Here is a 22424-nt window from a genome sequence, read left to right as displayed (position 1 = left end):
ATTAAAATACCAAAATCCAAATATACATTTTTATTAAATTGTATTATATTATAGTATATTTCACGTAATCAGGCTATCGGCAATCTTATTTGTTTAGAACAACAACATTCGTGTTTTTAGACGAAAAACAAGCCGATTGTAGTTAATTGTACTGGGTGACTATACATGTTCCCCACCACTAATACGATGTGGTCTTTGGGGGGTAAAAATATTCTAGGCTATAATAACCGACCAGGTGAAAATATGAGTGTAACACGATTGCACCCATTGTACCTTTTTACGTGCAAAAAACGCAACACGATTCCGCTCAACAATTCGTGCCGATTGCACTCCAGTATCTCACGTATTGCTCACGGCCACTCGGGTGAAAGTTTGTTAATCCAAATGTACCTATTTTTAAACTATTTTTGAAATATTAGGAAAAAATTACTTAGAAGAAAAACAATATTTTAAGAAAAAAATAATTACTTTTAAAATATAATCAGGGTCTTGCTATAATACGATTATGGTGTTGATAATATACAAGAAAACGGCTGTCAATTCCAACTGCCAATTTTTATCTTTATTGTAAAAGTTGTGCCAAAATGTTAATAACAGCAAATTTATTTTTAGAATTGGGCACTTCATTTTTGGAAATATAAACATTGATAACATGTTTTGTGCATTGTAGTTAAATTTTAATGAGTAATTAATTTAGTTGCGTCCGTACATTCGTACTTACAAGTTACAACCTACTGTATCTCTTATACCTACATTACATAATACATTTGTTTCCTGTATGACGTATGGTGTTTACTGGTTGATGAATATTATAATTTAATCCACCCGATCTACGGCACTTAGTTAGAAGTGTCAATAAGTGTTTAATGAATAATATTTGATTGTTATTTTCATTAAAATGTCTGAATTACATAAGAGTTTGGTTTGCTTATTCGGAAAACAAAAATCGTTAAAACGTTACAGAAGCTGAAGGTAAGGCTAATTATTTTAGATTCTGAGCGAAGCGATGAATGTATTGATTCTACAATGATGTGTATTTTTTTTTTATTTTTTTTTTTATTTTTGTGTCTGTCATCACCTTTTAGGACGGTAAAAGTGCTTGGATTTTCTTCAATAGTAACTTTTCTGATAGGAAAGTGAATCTAGTTGGTACTTTGGGGGGTCAAAAGTAAAAATTTTCCAGTAGTTTTCACAAGCGACGTGAAAAACAAAAGAAAAATTAAGGAAAAACGGGAATTTTTACGCAAAATCTGTTTTTGAGAAAATCGATTTTGGTTTTTGGTGTAACTCTAAAACAAATGACCGTAGGGACATGAAATTTTGACTGAATGTTTATATTAGCATTTTCTATACACCATAAAATTTACAAAATATTTTGACTCTTTTTGAGCTGTTTACGGCCATTGTCAGTTTTCAATTTTTTTAGTTTTTTTTTCTATAAATATCAATAAAATTTTATCTGTTGAGTAAAAAAGCTTGAAAATTTAATAGAAGGCTCCCAGGTTATTGTTTCAAAGGCCGATGAAAAAAATTAAAAATCCTTAGTCACAGTTTTTAATTATAAGCATTTAAAGTTCAAATTTTGACAAAATACGGAAAAATCACGAAAAATAGCAAATTATTTTGATGAGAATTCATAAAAATTTTTCTTTTTAAATCTAAGATTTGAAAATGTAATATAAGATTACTCATAAGTTTGTCTACCTTTATCAAAAAAAAAATATCTAGAAGAAACTTAAATTAAATTTTTATGAGCGTCTGAAATTTATATTTTTACAACATTTGATATTTACTCGATTTCTCATGTAACAATTTTCTTATTTTATTGTAATTAAAAAACGAATGACTGTAGATACTTGAAAATTTCACTGAATGTTTATATTAGCATTTTCTATACACCATAAAATGTTGAAAATATTTTGACTCTTTTTGAGCTGTTTACGGACATTGTCAGTTTTCAATTTTTTTAGTTTTTTTTCTATAAATATCAATAAATTTTTATTTGTTGGGTAAAAAAAGCGTGAAAATTTAATATAAGGCTCCTGATATATCGTTCTAATAGCAGTTGAAAAATATTAAAAATACATAGGCATAATTTTTTTTTATAAGCATTTAAAGTTCAAATTTTGACAACATTTATCAAATTTATAATTTATTAATTATTTTGTAGTTAAAAATGTATATATTTTTAACTTTTATGGCTAAGGATTGAAAATTTAAAACAAGGCTCCACGTAAATAGGTTATATATAAATTACTTTATTCACAATAATATCATCAAATATACTTGGTAAAATCATAGGCTGACTGACCGTTTTCGCTCAGAATCGTTTTTCTTATACAATGATATTATATCATTGAATTCAAATTTAACACCATCCATTACAGTGACCCACTTGTAACCTACCGTACAGCAGAGCGACATCCACTTATCCACCTTTTTAAATATTGTGTTGATGTTCTGTTGTATTTCTATTTTTTTTAATACAAAAGGAAAATGTGTGTGCAACTCATAAATATGACTGATGTGAGGGTTAATGCCCAAGAGCTAAAAGGTAGTAGGTATTATATTTAATAACTATTAAGTACCTAAACAATTAGTGATCAAATATTTTGACTTTTTTTGAGCTGCTTATGGACATTATCAGTCAATTTTTTTTTTCCTATAAATATCAATAACATTTTATTTGTTGGGTAAAAAAGCGTGAAAATTTAATGCCAGGCTCCTGATATATTTTTACAATAGCAATTGAAAAATATTAAAATACATAAGCACAATTTTTTTTTTATAAGCATTTAAAGTTCGAATTTTGACAAAATTTATCAAATTTATAATTTAATAATTATTTTGTAGTTAAAAATTTATAAAATGTTCAACTTTTATAGATAAGGATTGACAATTTATAACAAGGCTCCACGTAAATAGGTTATATATAAATTACTTTATTAACAATAATATCATCAAATATATTAGTAATACCATAGGCTGACTGACCGTTTTCGCTCAGAATCGTTTTTCTTATACAATGATATCATATCATTGAATTCAAATTTAACACCATCCATTAAAGTGATCAGGACCGGCTCAAGGGAAAATAGTGAACTAGGCAAAATCAAATTGTTCCGCCCTTAACAATAGAATATTATCAGTATTTTAAAAATGCCGCCCTCTTACTTATGTGCAACTTAAGTGCCGCCCTAGGCATGGGCCTATGTCGCCTACCCCTTGAGCCGGGCCTGAAAGTGACCCACTTGTAACCCACTGTATAGCAGAGCGACATCCACTTACCCACCTTTTAGATTCTGAGCGAAGCGATGAATGTATTGATTTTACAATGATGTGTGTTTTTTTTTTATTTTTGTGTCTGTCATCACCTTTTAGGACAGTAAAAGTGCTCGGATTTTCTTCAATAGTAACTTTTCTGATAGGAAAGTGAATCTAGTTGGTACTTTGGGGGGTCAAAAGTGAAAATTTTCCAGTAGTTTTCACAAGCGACGTGTAAAACAAAAGCAAAATTAAGGAAAAACGGGAATTTTTACGCAAAATCTGTTTTCGAGAAAATCGATTTTGGTTTTTGGTGTAACTCTAAAACAAATGACCGTAGGGACATGAAATTTTGACTGAATGTTTATATTAGCATTTTCTATACACCATAAAATTTACAAAATATTTTAACTCTTTTTGAGCTGTTTACGGCCATTGTCGGTTTTCAATTTTTTTAGTTTTTTTTTCTATAAATATCAATAAAAATTTTTTTGTTGGGTAAAAAAGCGTGAAAATTTAATATAATAAGGCTCCTGGTATATCGTTCTAATAGTAGTTGAAAAATATTAAAAATACATAAGCACAATTTTTTTTTTTTATAAGCATTTAAAGTTCAAATTTTGACAACATTTATCAAATTTATAATTTATATTTATTCAGAATCGTTTTTCTTATACAATGATATTATATCATTGAATTCAAATTTAACACCATCCATTACAGTGACCCACTTGTAACCTACTGTACAGCAGAGCGACATCCACTTATCCACCTTTTTTTATTTTTGTTTGTAAAAAGAATGTTATAAAGATCATACTACCAATGAAGTTGAAAAAAATATTAACAATACTAAAATAAATGGTAATGCTTATATTTATTTAGTATGTTAAATTTGCATTTTGTATGTACCTACTGTACATACACATACTTTTCAAAACTGTTATAGGTACTTTTACAATACCTATTTTATTATGGTTTTTGTGAATATTTTTTAGAAGCAACCAGTGTATGTAATGTCAATATTATTAGCGAAAAAGTGTTGGACACTGATGTTACCATCATAGAAGGTAAAACTTTTATTATAAATTACTCGTATACATTATTGAGTGTATTGTACAATGATCAATACTAGGAACATCAACATTTGTTTGATTTTAAAATTTAATTATATTTATATTATATTTTAAGTGCCTGTGTCCATTAATTATGCGTCTAATACTAATGTAATGAATGAGACAAATATATCTAGCAAGGATCTCAACACATACTCGAGACAAGATTGTATGACACCATTTAATACTAAAACAGAAGGTATTATAACAAATATTTACATTTTTTAAAAGAACTATAACACATTTTCTCAATATTTCGCATATGTTTGGAATGTGTGTATAGTAAAATAAAAATACATACACACAAAAGTTCACGAACAATCAAACTTCTATTTTTCTATCTCTAGTTATTATAATTTTGTATTCAAATAAAATAACTATTACTATCATAATAGTTTGTACTATGGTAATTTTACATGTTAGAGTAGGGATAGGGGTACTTGTCCCGAAATATCATGGGAGAAAAAAAAAAGAAAAAATAAAAAAAAAAATGATAAACCAACTTAGCCAACCTCAAATAAGTTCAAATTTTTCAATACAGAATTTAGTATTCATAAATTCACCACCTTGAAGTTCAATATCAATTATGTATTTAATAATTCCCGCCTTTTTATTATTCTATTGTTGTGTTTTGTAACGGTTTTTGAGAGACGTTTTTCCCAGTTTCCCACCGCCTAGCCACCTCCCACCATCACGATTATCGAAGGATGTGCTACCGCACTAAGTCGAAATGATTGAACAACGACTCGCCCTCGAACTCTACGTCTACGGAATTATTTCGCTTCTATACACGCACGACGCACCACCGTTAGCTGTTTAAGTTGTTCGTTTGTTCTTTGAAACGTTGACATACTTGATTCTGCCGACTTTGTTTGTGCTTTCGCACGTCACTCTTTAAAACTTTGACCATAGATCATACCTAATTCCGCGGACTGTTCGTGCTTTCGCACGTCATTTTTGAAATATTGACCATCGGTCATACCCGTCATTGACTTGTTCGTGCTTTGTACGTCGCTCTTTAAAACTTTGACCATAGGTCATACCTGATTCCGCGGACTGTTCGTGCTTTCGCACGTCATTTTTGAAATATTGACCATCGGTCATTGACTTGTTCGTGCTTTGTACGTCGCTCTTTAAAACTTTGACCATAGGTCATACCTGATTCCGCGGACTGTTCGTGCTTTCGCACGTCATTTTTGAAATATTGACCATCGGTCATTGACTTGTTCGTGCTTTGTACGTCGCTCTTTAAAACTTTGACCATAGGTCATACCTGATTCCGCGGACTGTTCGTGCTTTCGCACGTCATTTTTGAAATATTGACCATCGGTCATTGACTTGTTCGTGCTTTGTACGTCGCTCTTTAAAACTTTGACCATAGGTCACACCTGATTCCGCGGACTGTTCGTGCTTTCGCACGTCATTTTTGAAATATTGACCATCGGTCATACCCGTCATTGACTTGTTCGTGCTTTGATTGTACGTCGCTCTTTAAAACTTTGACCATCGGTCATACCCGATTCCGTCGACTTTGTGCTATCACTTGTCTATTCAGTAGTAATTTGAATAATTTTATTTTGTTTGTATTTTCTGTGTTTCGTTATTCGTTGTAAACTGCCTACCTGCTATTCATCTGATATTATTTGTTATAATTAATTAAAAACAATTACTTTTTTTTATCTTTATTTGTGTATTTACTTTAGCATATAGGTTTGTAATAATGATGAACAACGAAGAAATCGTCGCTCTTCCAGATCATTTGGTGGACCATGACTACTTTTTGCCAGTTGTGTATGAAGATGATCATATACTGCATGAAGAAGAAGAGGAACTAGAAGATGAAGAAGATGAAGAGATTGTCGTTGTAGGAGTGTCTGAAACTTATTCTATAATTCCTGGAGTTCAAAGCCGATCAAGGATTTATGTGGACAATTTAGGATTTAAGTACTACAAACGTGAAGCTCGAGGAGGCCGCGTGTATGTATAATAGTATTATTTTTTAATTTGTATATAGTACCTATTCAATTTAATTATTAATTACCCAACTTTATTTGACCTTTATTGTTAACTTAATTAACATTATTTTATATTATGTATAATATAGGTATATTTGTTAAATTTATAGGTATTTAGTATGCGAACGGCAGAAGAAGCGGAACCAGTACTGTCATTCCACTGCAACTGTAAGTACAGATTTGAGGGATAATAGGATTCATCTACAGAACTACCACGATCACCAACCTGCAGAGATTGACCTGAATGTGCCGTTTTTGAGAGAAGCCATTGGTGAAAGAGGAATTGATCCAGCAGTTACAACTTCATTTATGAGAACATTGTATAATAATGAAATTATCAAGTGAGTCATATTCAAACTTATCTATATAATCATATTCATATTATTTATTATTTGTTAGTACTTATAAATAATGAACAAAATAAATTAATTTTTAACTACTTTGTTGGTATTTTTTAATTATGTCTGTTAGCCACCCAGAAGCAGCTCCCAACTACACATTCCTTCAAGCTCAAGAACGAGTGAAAAAGATGAGACGTAGAAGATTCCCACTACAACCACTTGACACAGGACAACTTGCTGTTGCGCTGAATGAAGAACGTAATGCCATTTATGCTTCTACAGTTAAAAATCCCCCATCTAGGTAAATGAAATTGTTTGTAATAAGCTTATAACTAATAAACTATTTTATTATAATTAGTCACATACATTTAATATATTAACAATATAATATCAGGGGGGACAAGGTGGCCGAGCGGTCAACGCGACGGATTCGGCACAGCCGGTCCGAGTTCGATCCTCGACCACTGGGCGGCATTTTTCTCCGTGCAAGTCACGGTGTCCGGAGAACAAGTGCCGCCATCCCCCCACCCCGGGGCACGGCAGAAACCTACGGGTGCCCCATTAGAAATTCTGCCAAACACAACACACGTGTATCAACCTACCCAATATAAAACCTACAGTGCCCTCCCCACACCCAATGGCCTATGTTGCCGCGGGTTACCCAATAAAAAAAAATATAATATCAATATGTGAAATGTATATTTTATTCAATTTTAAATTAACAATTACTGATAAAAAAATGTCTAGTAATTTAAATTGAGATTAATAATTGGACCTCCAGGTAGATGCTTATATTTTTATCAAAACCTTTAATAATATTTTATGCCTTTATGGACACATTTGTGGTTATTTTTTTCCCACATCTATGAATAGTATTTTTGTGTATTTAATCTCTATTTATCATCAAGTAGTTAAAATATTGCTTTTAAAGGACATTGTCTGTTTATAATAATTATTAATATGATAAGCATTCTATACTTAATGCTGTTGACATAATTATCTCTTAAACAATTTCACTGTAAATTTACAAATTTTAAGTTATCAAATTTAATATTTGACTCATTAATTATTATTCACAGTTATAAAAAACAAAATTATATCAAGGTATTTGTAGTTGTGAATACATCATGTTTAACCTTACAATGACAAATTGAATAATACATTAAATTATTTTCAGTTAGAATGTTCAAAATTATTACTTTTTATTTTAAAAATTGGTATTAGGTTCTTTCAACAAGCATTAGTGGTCAATGGAAGGAGTGTTGGACTGATCTTTGCAAATATGGCTGCAATTGAAAAATACCGAGAAGACTTGGCCACGGTGACATTGGTTGGGATTGATGGAACTTTCAAGACTGTGCCTCGTGTTCCAGCAGATTTAAAATGTTTCCTAACAGTCCAGGTGGTTTTCAGAAGTGTAGTAAGTGTTTTATAATTTTTATTATGTATACATAACCAACATTATTTTTCTTGATATATTTCTCATAAATTTTTTTTTTTTTTTTAGTCGTTTCCAATGGTCTATGCTCTACTGGGGAGTATGACTGAAGAAGTTTATTCGGCTCTGTTTGATATTGTACGAAATATTTTACCATTAAATTATGAACTTGTTTGTTTTATTACAGATTATGAAAAAGCTTTGATGTCAGCTGTTCAGCAATCATTTCCAGAAAGCCAATTAAGATGTTGTTGGTTCCATTTTACTCAAGTAACTATGTTATAAAGTGTGTGTAATAAGTGATCATTGTATTTTAAAAAAATTGTTTTTTTTTTTAGTCAATTGTACGTTATTGTCACCGAAGGATGAATAGTGTTTTGGACTTGGTTCGTACAAACCCGGTAGCAGCTCGAGTTCTCAGAATGGTAAATAAGTTTGATATTTTTATTAAATTATGTATTTTGTATTTCTCTTTCATACTTCTCTATTGTATTATTAGGTTTTGGCATTACCTCATCTACCCGCTACTAGGAATGACCCACGCTGTCCACAATTTTCCATGACTGATGGTTTCAGGGCTATCATTCATTACACTAGACAATTTCCTGAGATTGAACGAGGCATGAGAAACTTTTTAATTGGCTATGTAGAATCTTTTTGGTTGTTACAGGTCGGTCCAGATTTAATCAGTGTTTTTGGAGAAGAATATAGAACCAACAACTACTTGGAGTCTTTCCACGCTACACTTCTTGTTCAAATGCAAAGACACCCTAATATTTGGAATTTCCTTCGTGAGTTTTTGTAGCACATAGTGTGTTCATGTTGCATCCCCTTGTCTTTGTTTTTATATATGTATTATATAATGTTGTATTTTATGTTTCATGTTTAACCTAATAAGAAGTAGTACTTCCAAGATGTGTTGCTTGTCTTATATGTTTGTGTTTATGTATAACTATATGTGTTTCATGTGTAACCTAACAAAAAGAAGTTATTGGTTAGTAATTGGTAAGTAAATGCGTAGTTTAAAATTTGATTTTCAATTAAAATGTTTGATTTTTATCTTTGGGTTTGGTATTTTTATTACATGTGTCTTATTAAAATAGATATTAAATATTGCAATTATTTATTTCATACTGATCAATAACTTTACTTACAGAGAAACTGACTATCATTGAAAATCAATATTTCATTGAATTTGAACAAGCCAGAAGAAACCTCAGGGTGATTATTAATTTTTAATTATTTTTTTTAACTTAATTATATACCTAATAATTACATTTCAGATTAGAGATGGTGCATCAAGAAGGGAACGAGAGAACACCACAAATATCTTAGCTGGTCATGTGGAGCAACTGAACCAAGATGGGGACCTCATAGGATTTTTGAGAAGGGCTGGACATCGTAATGATGGATATGTACAAGGCATAATCGGGCCATATCCACAGGTAAAAATATTTTTTAGTTTTAATTAACTTTGTAAATTACTTAATATGATTTTTTTGTTTTTACATAGGTTTGATAAGTTGTATCTTTTACAATCAGCCCGAGATTCTATGGTCAACTATAATTAATTTCATTGTTAATTATATTTATAATATATTTTAAGTTTTTATAAACGTTGATCGTTCTAAAATATTATAACACTTGTTTTATTTTGTTTTATCCATTAATCCTAACAAATTGTTCTACGGTAATTTTGTATTTATTATTTTAAACAAATAATTATTAAATGTTCTAATTAAAATATAATGTTAATTGTATGTGGGCAACAAAACCCTAAATATAAGTTAATTTAGTTTTGTATTAATTATAATATAAATATTCATAATTTTAATAGTTTTTGTATAAAAAATACAGTGAAACCTCCACTAACGGACACCTCCCAATAGCGGACGTTTTTTGGGGAACGGATGAATAAATTTCAAATATGTAACCCCTCTGAATAACGGACAAAATTTTGGTGACCGAGAGTGTCTGCTATTCGGAGGTTTCACTATATAATTAATGTTTTGATTCAATAACTACTATTATGTTAAGCTTGTTTTTTTCTCTACTAGTAATTTATATTATAATAGCTATATTGTTCTATTATTATGTAACATTTCAATTTTAAATTTATTATATGTATACTATCAACGTTGTTCTATTACCATTACTTACTGTTATTTTTCATATAGATTTTATTTGACTACTTTCCTAACTTTCTTTTTAGCACAAGCTTTGCTTTTGAAAAGAGAACCAAAAGTTTTAACCTTTATATTGTACATATTTATATTATTTATTATTTTATAAAACTTGCAGGGTATTATATAATTTAAAATAAAAATTTTCATTTAATGTAATTCAAACGAATAATGTAAAACAACTCGTAAGAGAGACATTACCAATTTAATTAAAACCAAGTGGATAATTCAATTTTTTTATTTTTTACATTCTTTAATCAAATTTTTTTTTTTCTTAGAAAAATCACAACTCGAGAAAATAATAAAATATGCTTTTTTATGAACAATAATTGAATATATTCGAAAATATGACAAATAGGCTAAATATTCTATTATATCCAAAATATTCTAGAATATGCAAAATAAATGTTTTCCTACAAACTCTATGATGGATAAATCGTCCACATTTTTCATCCTCGTTAAGCTGCATAAAGCCAATAAAAATATGTAAAAACCTAAAGATCCACGCTCTAGTTATAACAAACAATTTGAACCATTCCACATGACTCACCATTTAACAAGAGGCTAACGCTGGGTAAGCGTTGCACAGGTCGAATGAGAAGTTCTTGTAGACTCTGTCGACAACATTCGGGTCTTGTCTGACCGACCTTGAGGAAAGCATGAAAACGAGGTTTTGTTTGATCACACTGCAATAACATCTCTCTTGTTTTTTCAAAAAAATTCACAAACGGTGGATAAGCTTTCACTAATTCACTGGACTACAACATAATTAAAATATTAAAAAATGTATTTTGATTGCAAAATCCAGTGTCAAATGTGTGGTATTACATATTTGAGAAAAACACTGCCTATACTACTATCTTCTTGCCATGATGTAGCAAGGCATTTGAGCTCTTCTAACATTTCTTGATGCACTTGATAAATAGGTAAAACATTTCCAAAAATAATTTTAATTTCAGTATTATTAAGCAAACAGTCTTCTTTGTCTATCATTTCTTCTAATGGTTCTTTGTACACCTATGAAAAAAATGAAAAACTGAATAATTAGGTGAATGAAGGATAGAAAATATCTGTGGTACAATGAAAATTGAAAAAATAAAATATATATATATTATGAATTATGAATTAAGAAAAAGTTCTCACAGTAATTATTGTCTTTAACACTCCCACATAGTTAATCTCAGTCTGTAATAATTCAGAGAAAACTTGATATCGTGGACTAAATGGTTTATCTTTTATAACTATATCTGGATCTGGAAAAGATACATTCAATCTAAATTCAAACACACTGTTATTATAATATTATCATTACAAAACACTAACCTTTTGGGAGTTTAAAAGGTGATGGATGATCTGGGCTGTTTGTGAAATTTAAAAATGATCCACACGACAACCTTAGGCCATCAAGGGTGTTGGCAGCTGATGACCGTCGTTTTGACGGCCCTGAACTATTGGTTGGTGATGTTTCTCCAATAGTTGCTACAGGTGTTGGACTAGGCCTTAGCAAAGAACCCAAACGGTCTAAATGCCTTTTTCTTTTGCGTGCACGAGAAGAAGAACTTAGTGTCAACGTAGATGACATTACACGAGCAGAGGTAGGTGTGTTGGTCACATTTAACTAAACCAATTGAAGTTGCATAAGTATAAAACAAATTACATATTGAGAAATATTAAAATTAGTTCTTACATTGGTTAATAAATATTCTTTTGTTAAGGCGCAACTCTGATATTGCACAGATGTCCAGAACCATGCTTCTTTCAGAATTTTAGCATTATTTTTCTTGACAGGAGGAATCGAATCTAATGAAGATTCATTAACAACCTAAAATAAATAAAATGTTATAAATAACACATTGAATATGCTGACTATCAAAAATAGATTTTATTATTATTGGAGAACGTTTTTTTTTTATTTATTAATTATAGAACAAAATAAAGTTAAATACTTTTAAAAATAATTAAGTTTTTATATTTTTTATTTATCTTTAATATTTGAAGTTTTTTTAAACTTTTATCTCAAAATTGAACTAACAAAATGTTCTCTTTTTGCCTCCTACAATGAACTCAAATACACACACACATTTCAATTTTTCAACCATAAATATTTTATACAGAATTAATGATTTTTAAAGACAACTTTGTTATGGATACAACATACAATATATCTCTGTTATTAGGTATTATTTTTAACAAAATTTGAATTTTCATAATTGTTTAAATAAATGTAATTTAAAACATTTTTATTATTTTTTTAAATTTGTATACATTTATGTTAATGATGCGCCTTCCGTCTTTGGCCCCAATAACAATTTTTATTGTCAAAAAAAATAATAATGATCATAATTCAAATTTACCGTTTTGGGTAGAAAAAACCAATAACCTAAAAAATTCAATTCAGAAAAATGGATTTAAGTTCCCCCAAACTTTTAAAAAATACGCCTATAGTAATTATTGATTTAATAAATAGGCTAGGGACACCGCTGTCTTAATGATAGGCATATGCAAACAAGTGTTAACGGTTTACAGGATTTTATTGAATGATTTTTAATAATAATAATTGAGAAAAACACAATTTGTTTCTCAATTATAATATCAGATATCAGATATTTACAAAATATTAAAAGAAAAACGGTTAGCAAATAAAAATGTTTTAATGAAAAACTACATAAAATGTTAATTTGTGTATGTCATATAATATACACCTATTCAGAAAGAATTAATTTTAATTTTGTGTTAAACTGTAAATGTAATTCAAACGAATAATGTAAAACAACTCGTAAGAGAGATTTTCAAAATTTCGAAATTTCCTATTTTCATTTGCGTTTTGTCCAGAATCCGAAGGTGCTACGAAGATTTCCCTCAGAGATCAAATTGATCTCATCAGCATTCTTTAGTAAGTCTAGCTTTTCGTTTTTCCGAAATGTTGATATTTGATATTTTTGGTTTTTAAAAATCTTGACTACCTACTTGTATCGATGTCTAAAAAATCTTAAATTTTGATATTTTCGAAAATCCAAAATATACGTTTTGTGGACAGTGGTACGAGGAATAAATCAACTCATATGCTTAATGGCCTAAAACCGTACAGTTTCCGCGTAAAACAACTCGTAAGAGAGATTTTCAAAATTTCAAAATTTCCTATTTTCATTTGCGTTTTGTCCAGAATCCGAAGGTGCTACGAAGATTTCCCTCAGAGATCAAATTGATCTCATCAGCATTCTTTAGAAAGTCTTGCTTTTCGTTTTTCCGAAATGTTGATATTTGATATTTTTGGTTTTTAAAAATCTTGACTACTTGTATCGATGTCTAAAAAATCTTAAATTTTGATATTTTCGAAAATCCAAAATATACGTTTTGTGGACAGTGGTACGAGGAATAAATCAACTCATATGCTTAATGGCCTAAAACCGTACAGTTTCCGCGTAAAACAACTCGTAAGAGAGATTTTCAAAATTTCGAAATTTCCTATTTTCATTTGCGTTTTGTCCAGAATCCGAAGGTGCTACGAAGATTTCCCTCAGAGATCAAATTGATCTCATCAGCATTCTTTAGAAAGTCTTGCTTTTCGTTTTTCCGAAATGTTGATATTTTAAGTTTTTTGAATTATACAATAATAATTGTACCACGCCATAATTGTACAATAATATTTGAATATTAAAATAAATTTTTCTCATAAATATATAACTAAAATTCTTGGATTGGTATCACCATTTGTATAGTTTGTAGGGAATTTAGGTTTCTATGTTGGCACACATGGATGAGCTGGTTGGTTTTTTTTTAATTTTTTTTAATTTTTTTTCTCCCATGAAATTTCGGGACAAGTGCCCGAGGCCCGTTAGAGTATGTTTAATTATTATTTTATTTGACCTTGTTTTTTTGTTTATTATAGAGTCAGGCCTGTATTTTTTGTGGGGGGGAGCAAGGTGGGCCATTGCTCCTCCTGGTGGTATTTGGGGGAGGGGGGCAGTAAACTTTCATGAACTTTTTTATTATTAAACCAACATAGTTATAACTTTGTAATTATGTAAAATGTTTTTTTCCTTATGTGTTGTGATTTGGTGGAGATTTCTTCAAGTTTATTTTAGGATGATATTCTCTCAAATTCTTTTTTATACTAACAATAATAATTCCTTGGATAACTGATAACGGGGCATGATTGCAGCCGAAGCTAGCGTTGTTGTAAATAAGTAAAACACGACATAATAATAATGTTTATTTTACTCAAGGCCGTATTTACGGGGTGGTTCGGGAGAGCTATAGTATAGGTACCCTGGCATATGTTAGGGGGCGACTGTAAAAAAGTAAAACGATGTTTTCGAATATGCAATGGAACATTAATATATAAAAAATATGTGTTCATATATATTATATAATTGTTGGTTACAGTATGAACTTCAACGTCTTTTCTTGTAGGAAAATCTTGGTACTTTAGGTAGTCTAAAGTAAAAAATTCAAAATAGTTTTCAAAGGTACAGGAAATAATAAAAAAATTGAGGAAAAACGAGTAGGTACTAGTAGGGTTTCTGATTTTATTTAAGGTGAAACTAAAAAACTAATAACAGTTGATACTTAAAATTTTCACCAAAAGCTTATATAATTATTCTCCATTAATGATAACATTTTCAAAATAATTTGGTTTTTTTTTTAGTTATTGTCGAAAAATATTTTTTTTCATTTGTCAAAAACCTTGAAAATTGAATACAATATTCTACATAATTTTCTATTTATGTAATTGGAACATAAATTTAAAACATTTTGTCAATTGTTTGAAACGAATACAACATATGTTTAAAACAGTATAATAAAACCAAGTGAATGTTAAAAATGAAAAAATAAACCAACTGTGCGTGTGTATCCATATAATAGTATTTATCGATGTATCAGTAATATAACTATATAATTATTTATTATATAAATATGAGTAGGAAATTCAATTTCTAATAAAATGTAAAATACATAACATTAATAATGCACTTTATTATTTACAATTACTAGGTACTTACTTCAAAAATTAAAAAATAACATTACATAATTAAAGATAATTAAATGTTAAACAAGAACTGTAAGTTACGTTTTTTTAATTTAAATTTGTCAACAATAATTTGAACTAAATTTAAAAAATGAATTTTCTGTCTATGTATACTAACTACAAATCGTCAAATTTGAAACAGCCATCAATTCTTAAAATAATAATAATATAATACTAGTGCATTGTGCATACCTATCATAAATATTATATTATTATAACCTTATAAAAGAAAGCGGGTAAGAGGATGTCGCTCTGCTATACAGTAGGTTACAAGTGGGTCAATGTATAATGGATTGTATTAAACTTGAATTCAATGATATAATAACATTGTATAAGAAAAACGATTCTGAGCGGAGACGGTTTATCAGGCTGGATTATTTTAATTTTTATTATTTATTATAGCCTTTAAGTTGAATCAATAATATAATAATATAATTTTTATTCGTTGCTGCGGTGATATTCACTTAAAATTAAAATATTACTAAAAAGTTTAAGTAAAAACCAACGTGAGAGAAGAGATAATGTTCTCACATTTAAGTTTGACAAGAGTAGTATAAAATAGAGAGTACTGATGGCTGATCAAATGATCAATATGATCCTGGCTGATCAAATGATCGTAATGATCCTAATGATCACCGCTCACGTGTGCGACATGAATTCCCCCCCTCCCACCACCTTCATATCTCATCACTCATCCCACCGCCCGCACCCTTATCCTCTTCCCGCTGCTTGCGTACGTGCGTTCCCCCCCCCCCACCATCTTCATCTCACAACACTCATCCCACCGCCCGCACCCTTATCCTCATCCCGCTGCTTGCGTACGTGCGTTACTTATATTATTGTTATCACACGTTATCATATTTTATCACATGTTAACGTATATTATCAATGATATCATATAATTTTCAGTTGTCGTGAAAAAAACTGCAAAATAACCGCCCGGGATTCGACCCGGACCCACCAGCTCCAACGCGAATTAATTACCAATAGGCCACCCCGACCACTTGAGTACTAGATGTTATTTTTACCCATTTAACTTTATAAATAAATATAAAAATATTTAAACCGCAGTATACTGGTCATATTATAATATCATTAGGATACTTATAACTTGCAGCTGCGTACACACATAATATCGATGAATACACCATATAGGAGACATTAAGTAGGCATTAGTGAATAACCGTTATTAAGTCTAATAATTGTCGCAGGTATTGACACGTCAATCAAATAAATACAACAATATATTGCCATTAGATAAAATGCCATTAGGATTATTCGATATTCGCACGACTCGTGTCGCCAGGATGTGATATACTTATTGATATTAAAATAAACATTTATTACACTAAAGGTTTTATTTAATGAATGTTAAGATATTAATATATATTATTCACCGGCTCCGTTCTTAATAGCCGCCTCTCACCATTGTCACCACTAAGCGGTAGACATTAGTGTCAACTATATAGCCACCATATGATGTCTATACAATATACATCCGTTCACTAACAAAATCGTATACTCTTAATATACCCATTACTCATTAGATGATATCCGTAATTAAAGAAGAATACATTAGTGAATAACCGATATTAAGTCTAATAATTGTCGCAGGTATTGACACGTCAATCAATAAATAAATACAACAATATATTGCCATTAGATAAAATGCCATTAGGATTATTCGAAATTCGCACGACTCGTGTCGCCAGGATGTGATATACTTATTGATATTAAAATACCTATTTTAGTGAAAAACACATTATTGTCCGATATTAGTACCTTCTGCCGGACGTAGTCTAATATCAATTAAGTATCAATACCCCTACTACCTATTCAAATTCGTCTTTATATATTCTGAAAGAGCCAACAGTTCTTCAGTACGTTATTAACCGTTGTACACGTATACGCTCCGTCTCTAAAAATTTTAGTGAGTTTAAAATTTTTACAAGTGTTTAAACATTTTATTATTTTTCTCTTCGTTTTAAACCGTTGTACACGTATACGCTCCGTCTTCGAATATTTTCCAGTGTTTAGTTTTTAAATATTATTTCGTTTTAATCATGGCTGGTTCAATTGGAAACATGGCTGCCATATACAAAAAGAAGACGTTCGCGTACGTTCCTCCATCACCACCGGCTGACCTCATCGAAGCTACAAGCTACACACTGGATTTTGCGAGCCGTAAATTTATACTTGTCGGTATCGATCCGACAGAACAACATCAAACAGTTGTTCTCTTATTAACATCATCACGTTATGTGAAAATAAGTATAGATTTTCTAAGACGGATATTCTCACTTATGGGTAACGTACTATCATTTATATTAAACATACCACAGTCCAATAAACGGATCATTTTTCTCGAAACCGATGCTTATAAAATATCAAGTATGGTGTATAACGGTTCAAACGTTCTGGTAATTGAATCCAAGACTGAAGATGGATGTAGAGTTTTATTAAGTCGTTCAGATTTAATAAAACTCCAGGAATTAGAATGGTGTATTACTGCTAGTATTAATGAAAAAGAAGAAAAAATAAACACTAATTCACTAATTTGCTTAATAATTACTGGTTTTATTTTTTCTTCTTTTTCATTAATACTAGCAGTAATACACCATTCTAATTCCTGGAGTTTTATTAAATCTGAACGACTTAATAAAACTCTACATCCATCTTCAGTCTTGGATTCAATTACCAGAACGTTTGAACCGTTATACACCATACTTGATATTTTATAAGCATCGGTTTCGAGAAAAATGATCCGTTTATTGGACTGTGGTATGTTTAATATAAATGATAGTACGTTACCCATAAGTGAGAATATCCGTCTTAGAAAATCTATACTTATTTTCACATAACGTGATGATGTTAATAAGAGAACAACTGTTTGATGTTGTTCTGTCGGATCGATACCGACAAGTATAAATTTACGGCTCGCAAAATCCAGTGTGTAGCTTGTAGCTTCGATGAGGTCAGCCGGTGGTGATGGAGGAACGTACGCGAACGTCTTCTTTTTGTATATGGCAGCCATGTTTCCAATTGAACCAGCCATGATTAAAACGAAATAATATTTAAAAACTAAACACTGGAAAATATTCGAAGACGGAGCGTATACGTGTACAACGGTTTAAAACGAAGAGAAAAATAATAAAATGTTTAAACACTTGTAAAAATTTTAAACTCACTAAAATTTTTAGAGACGGAGCGTATACGTGTACAACGGTTAATAACGTACTGAAGAACTGTTGGCTCTTTCAGAATATATAAAGACGAATTTGAATAGGTAGTAGGGGTATTGATACTTAATTGATATTAGACTACGTCCGGCAGAAGGTACTAATATCGGACAATAATGTGTTTTTCACTAAAATAGGTATTTTAATATCAATAAGTATATCACATCCTGGCGACACGAGTCGTGCGAATTTCGAATAATCCTAATGGCATTTTATCTAATGGCAATATATTGTTGTATTTATTTATTGATTGACGTGTCAATACCTGCGACAATTATTAGACTTAATATCGGTTATTCACTAATGTATTCTTCTTTAATTACGGATATCATCTAATGGGTATATTAAGAGTATACGATTTTGTTAGTGAACGGATGTATATTGTATAGACATCATATGGTGGCTATATAGTTGACACTAATGTCTACCGCTTAGTGGTGACAATGGTGAGAGGCGGCTATTAAGAACGGAGCCGGTGAATAATATATATTAATATCTTAACATTCATTAAATAAAACCTTTAGTGTAATAAATGTTTATTTTAATATCAATAAGTATATCACATCCTGGCGACACGAGTCGTGCGAATATCGAATAATCCTAATGGCATTTTATCTAATGGCAATATATTGTTGTATTTATTTGATTGACGTGTCAATACCTGCGACAATTATTAGACTTAATAACGGTTATTCACTAATGCCTACTTAATGTCTCCTATATGGTGTATTCATCGATATTATTTGTGTACGCAGCTGCAAGTTATAAGTATCCTAATGATATTATAATATGACCAGTATACTGCGGTTTAAATATTTTTATATTTATTTATAAAGTTAAATGGGTAAAAATAACATCTAGTACTCAAGTGGTCGGGGTGGCCTATTGGTAATTAATTCGCGTTGGAGCTGGTGGGTCCGGGTCGAATCCCGGGCGGTTATTTTGCAGTTTTTTTCACGACAACTGAAAATTATATGATATCATTGATAATATACGTTAACATGTGATAAAATATGATAACGTGTGATAACAATAATATAAGTAACGCACGTACGCAAGCAGCGGGATGAGGATAAGGGTGCGGGCGGTGGGATGAGTGATGAGATATGAAGGTGGTGGGGGGGGGGGGAAATTCATGTCACACACGTGAGCGGTGATCATTAGGATCATTTGATCAGCCAGGATCATATTGATCATTTGATCAGCCATCAGTACTCTCTATTTTATACTACTGACAAGTCTAATATTTAAGTTAACACTACAAAATTGAAACTGCTGCATGGACGTATATTTTGGTATATTACGCGTAAGTCCCATAAACAGACTGAAAAGTTTAAATCAGTCACACATATTTTACAGACAAACATCTTAAGATTGTGAATAACATATTATTAACCTCAATTTCTGTTAAGTATAATCTCATAAAACCTAATGCATAGCAAACAAACTATTGTTGCTTCATTATATTACAGTGGCGGACTGGAAGTATTTCGGCCCAGCTGGGGAAGATTTTAGCTAATCAAAAAATTGACAAAAATCGTGCCTCAGGACTGTATTTGTATAATATATTACGTAAAATCAGTCAATCATTCACAATGAATCTATTATTGTTTATAGTTGTAAATTACCAATTTTGGATAGTTAATTTTACAATATTATAATATAATATTTTTTTTATTATAAGTATAGACAGGACGAAAACGGAAAAGGCCTCTCACGATTGAGCATAAAACATATTTTTTGGGACACAATTTATCAAATTTGTTAGCGTATGTTTGTCTCACTTAAAAATTTATAAGGACGTAACATGTTATTTTCATAGTAACTATAATATTAATTTTATCTTTTATTTTGTTTAATTATTGATAATTTGAATAAATATTTTCATTTCTTTAAGAAATTTGTTCATTTTTAATGTTTATAAAAATGTATTTATATATTTTATGTTTACTGATATGACAATTGATAATATACTATAGAATCGCGGACGTTTAGTCCCCGTAAAAAAATGAACCTCTCTTTTAGCTTAGAGCAGGAATCGAAAAATAAATCAAAATTATGAATTTTATTATAAGTTGTTGGTAGGTGACACACCGGAATATTTGTGAAGTAGTTGCTTTTAGAATGTATTTTGATTTATTAAATCAAATTTAAATGTTGTGGCCATCCCCACATATTAATATAAATTATATTGAAATTGTACGTTTTTTAAAAACAATTGAAATTTTAAATTAAAAAAAGCCACCTAAATTTATTGATTTAAAATAACGGGGGCCAAACGTCCTGTGGTTAGGTAAATAACATCATATAATTCCCGGGGCCCAAATGTCCTATATTAATTATAGACAAGGACGAAACGTCCGTGGACTCGCTTTTTTGACGAGGACGAAACGACTGGGGCGAAATGTCTTTTTACCTATTCTATTATGTTACTGATGAGTTTCATTTCATAGCATTTGAGACGCTTTATTAAATGACGTAAAATGTTGTGTTACTCTTTAAACTTACCCAATACAATACGGTGATAAACTGACACGGTGTATCAGACATCAGTGTATAAGAGTGTTGTACTACTATACTAAGTACCTAGTATTTTAAAAACATTGTTTACTATTCAAAAGCTCATATTATATATTATGTATTTCAAAAATAGAATATATAAAAACTACTTTGATTGTTTTAAACAAATGTTAAATGTGTGCTACCTACTTGTACATATAGCACTACCGTCTACCTACAGGGAAAAAAATGACTATAATACTATAGTTAAACAAATTATAGTAAATATAACTATTTAATAGGTAAAATAACTAAAATGATTTACTTATTATTACTATATAAATATAGTTATTATTTATGGTTAGGTTTACTATATTTTATAGTTAATGCAGTTTTTAATGTTTGAATTAACTAAAAAATATAGTTAAAATAGCATATTTCAGTTCGAATAACTATAATAACTTGACTATAATATTTTAGTAAATCTAATTAATCTTATAGCTATAGCAATTATAATGTACAGCCAATCCTCCTCTTTTTATAGTACAAACAACTGTTTTGTTTTTTCCGTGATAGTAGCATGACGTATAAGAAAAATATAATAAACTATATATTTATATAGGTTTATTAGTGACATTTGTGCTGTTTTGGCATGAACTAGAAGAAAATTGATTCACTAGGTTTATAGTTTTGCATGGTTAAAGAATAGGGGTTGTCAGACTGTCTCACAAGGGTTTATATATAAAAACTGCCATCGCTATATGCTTATTTTTTTTTTGCGAGCGCAACGGCCTTTTTGGGGATCAAGTGTTGGGGGAATAAAATCGAATAAATAAAATAAAATTGTACCAACATCAATAATATAATATATTATATTAAGATTATTGTGAGCGCGTTTTCGTATTTCGTAGGCATGTTTGTCTTTGATATTTTTTTTTAGTATAATGACTAATGGCTACCCATTATAAATTATAATATGTATGTATGTAATACTATATGTATGTACAGTTCCGCATTTAGACATTTTGCGCCCTGGTGCAAAAAAAAATTGCCCCCCCCCCCCTGTAACAACGGAAAATATGGGAGATAGATGAACCTTTTAGATTTTGAGCAAAGAAAAGAATATTTCTTTTACAATAACGTGTGATTTTTTTTTAAATATTGTTTGATAATTAATAAAATAAATTGTTTTTTAATTAATAACGGCCCTGTGTATGTATTTTCTGCTTATAACGGATACCATGTTTATGTTTATAGGTACCTACCGCGGTTAATGACATTATACCTATGTAGTATGTACCTAA

General features: G+C 30.2%; 4 protein-coding genes across 4 annotated transcripts in view; 2 read left to right on the top strand and 2 right to left on the bottom strand.

The window, feature by feature from the left end:
- LOC132941485 (protein ECT2-like) overlaps positions 1-16919 on the bottom strand; it is a 76576-nt gene extending 59657 nt beyond the window's left edge. Inside the window, exons 1-6 of the mRNA XM_061009576.1 lie at positions 16893-16919; positions 12041-12175; positions 11677-11971; positions 11497-11606; positions 11182-11370; positions 10904-11111 (exon numbers count right to left, since the gene is read on the bottom strand). Coding sequence (XP_060865559.1) covers positions 10904-11111; positions 11182-11370; positions 11497-11606; positions 11677-11971; positions 12041-12175; positions 16893-16919 — 964 coding nt within the window. The remainder of the gene's footprint in view (positions 1-10903; positions 11112-11181; positions 11371-11496; positions 11607-11676; positions 11972-12040; positions 12176-16892) is intronic.
- Positions 4538-10732, top strand: LOC132936515 (uncharacterized). Its single transcript, XM_061003255.1, has 11 exons — positions 4538-4575; positions 6080-6353; positions 6502-6732; positions 6863-7033; positions 7957-8152; positions 8240-8440; positions 8509-8595; positions 8670-8961; positions 9327-9391; positions 9454-9615; positions 9684-10732. Exons 1-11 carry the CDS (start codon positions 4548-4550, stop codon positions 9687-9689), a joined length of 1713 nt encoding a protein of 570 aa, XP_060859238.1. The 5' UTR covers positions 4538-4547; the 3' UTR covers positions 9690-10732.
- A 430-nt stretch (positions 16920-17349) lies between the features above and the next one.
- Positions 17350-17916, top strand: LOC132933467 (uncharacterized; the record flags this gene model as incomplete). The annotated part of the gene is made up of 1 exon (XM_060999741.1): positions 17350-17916. A coding segment is annotated over exon 1 (471 nt), but the record flags the coding sequence as incomplete, so codon positions are not given.
- An 8-nt stretch (positions 17917-17924) lies between these two features.
- LOC132941478 (uncharacterized) lies at positions 17925-18735 on the bottom strand (the record flags this gene model as incomplete). Its single annotated transcript, XM_061009563.1, has 1 exon — positions 17925-18735. A coding segment is annotated over exon 1 (513 nt), but the record flags the coding sequence as incomplete, so codon positions are not given.
- Positions 18736-22424: the final 3689 nt, after the last annotated feature.

This window comes from Metopolophium dirhodum, chromosome 1 (assembly GCF_019925205.1).
Source record: "Metopolophium dirhodum isolate CAU chromosome 1, ASM1992520v1, whole genome shotgun sequence".
NCBI classification, from domain to species: domain Eukaryota; kingdom Metazoa; phylum Arthropoda; class Insecta; order Hemiptera; family Aphididae; genus Metopolophium; species Metopolophium dirhodum.
This window is presented reverse-complemented; position numbering and strand designations above follow the sequence as displayed.

Coding starts and splice junctions, on each gene's coding strand:
- LOC132936515 (XM_061003255.1), top strand. CDS start 4,548: ATGACACCATTTAATACTAAAACAGAAG. Junction 4,576..6,079: donor ATTTAATACTAAAACAGAAG/GTATTATAACAA, acceptor TATTTACTTTAG/CATATAGGTTTGTAATAATG. Junction 8,153..8,239: donor AGGTGGTTTTCAGAAGTGTA/GTAAGTGTTTTA, acceptor TTTTTTTTTTAG/TCGTTTCCAATGGTCTATGC.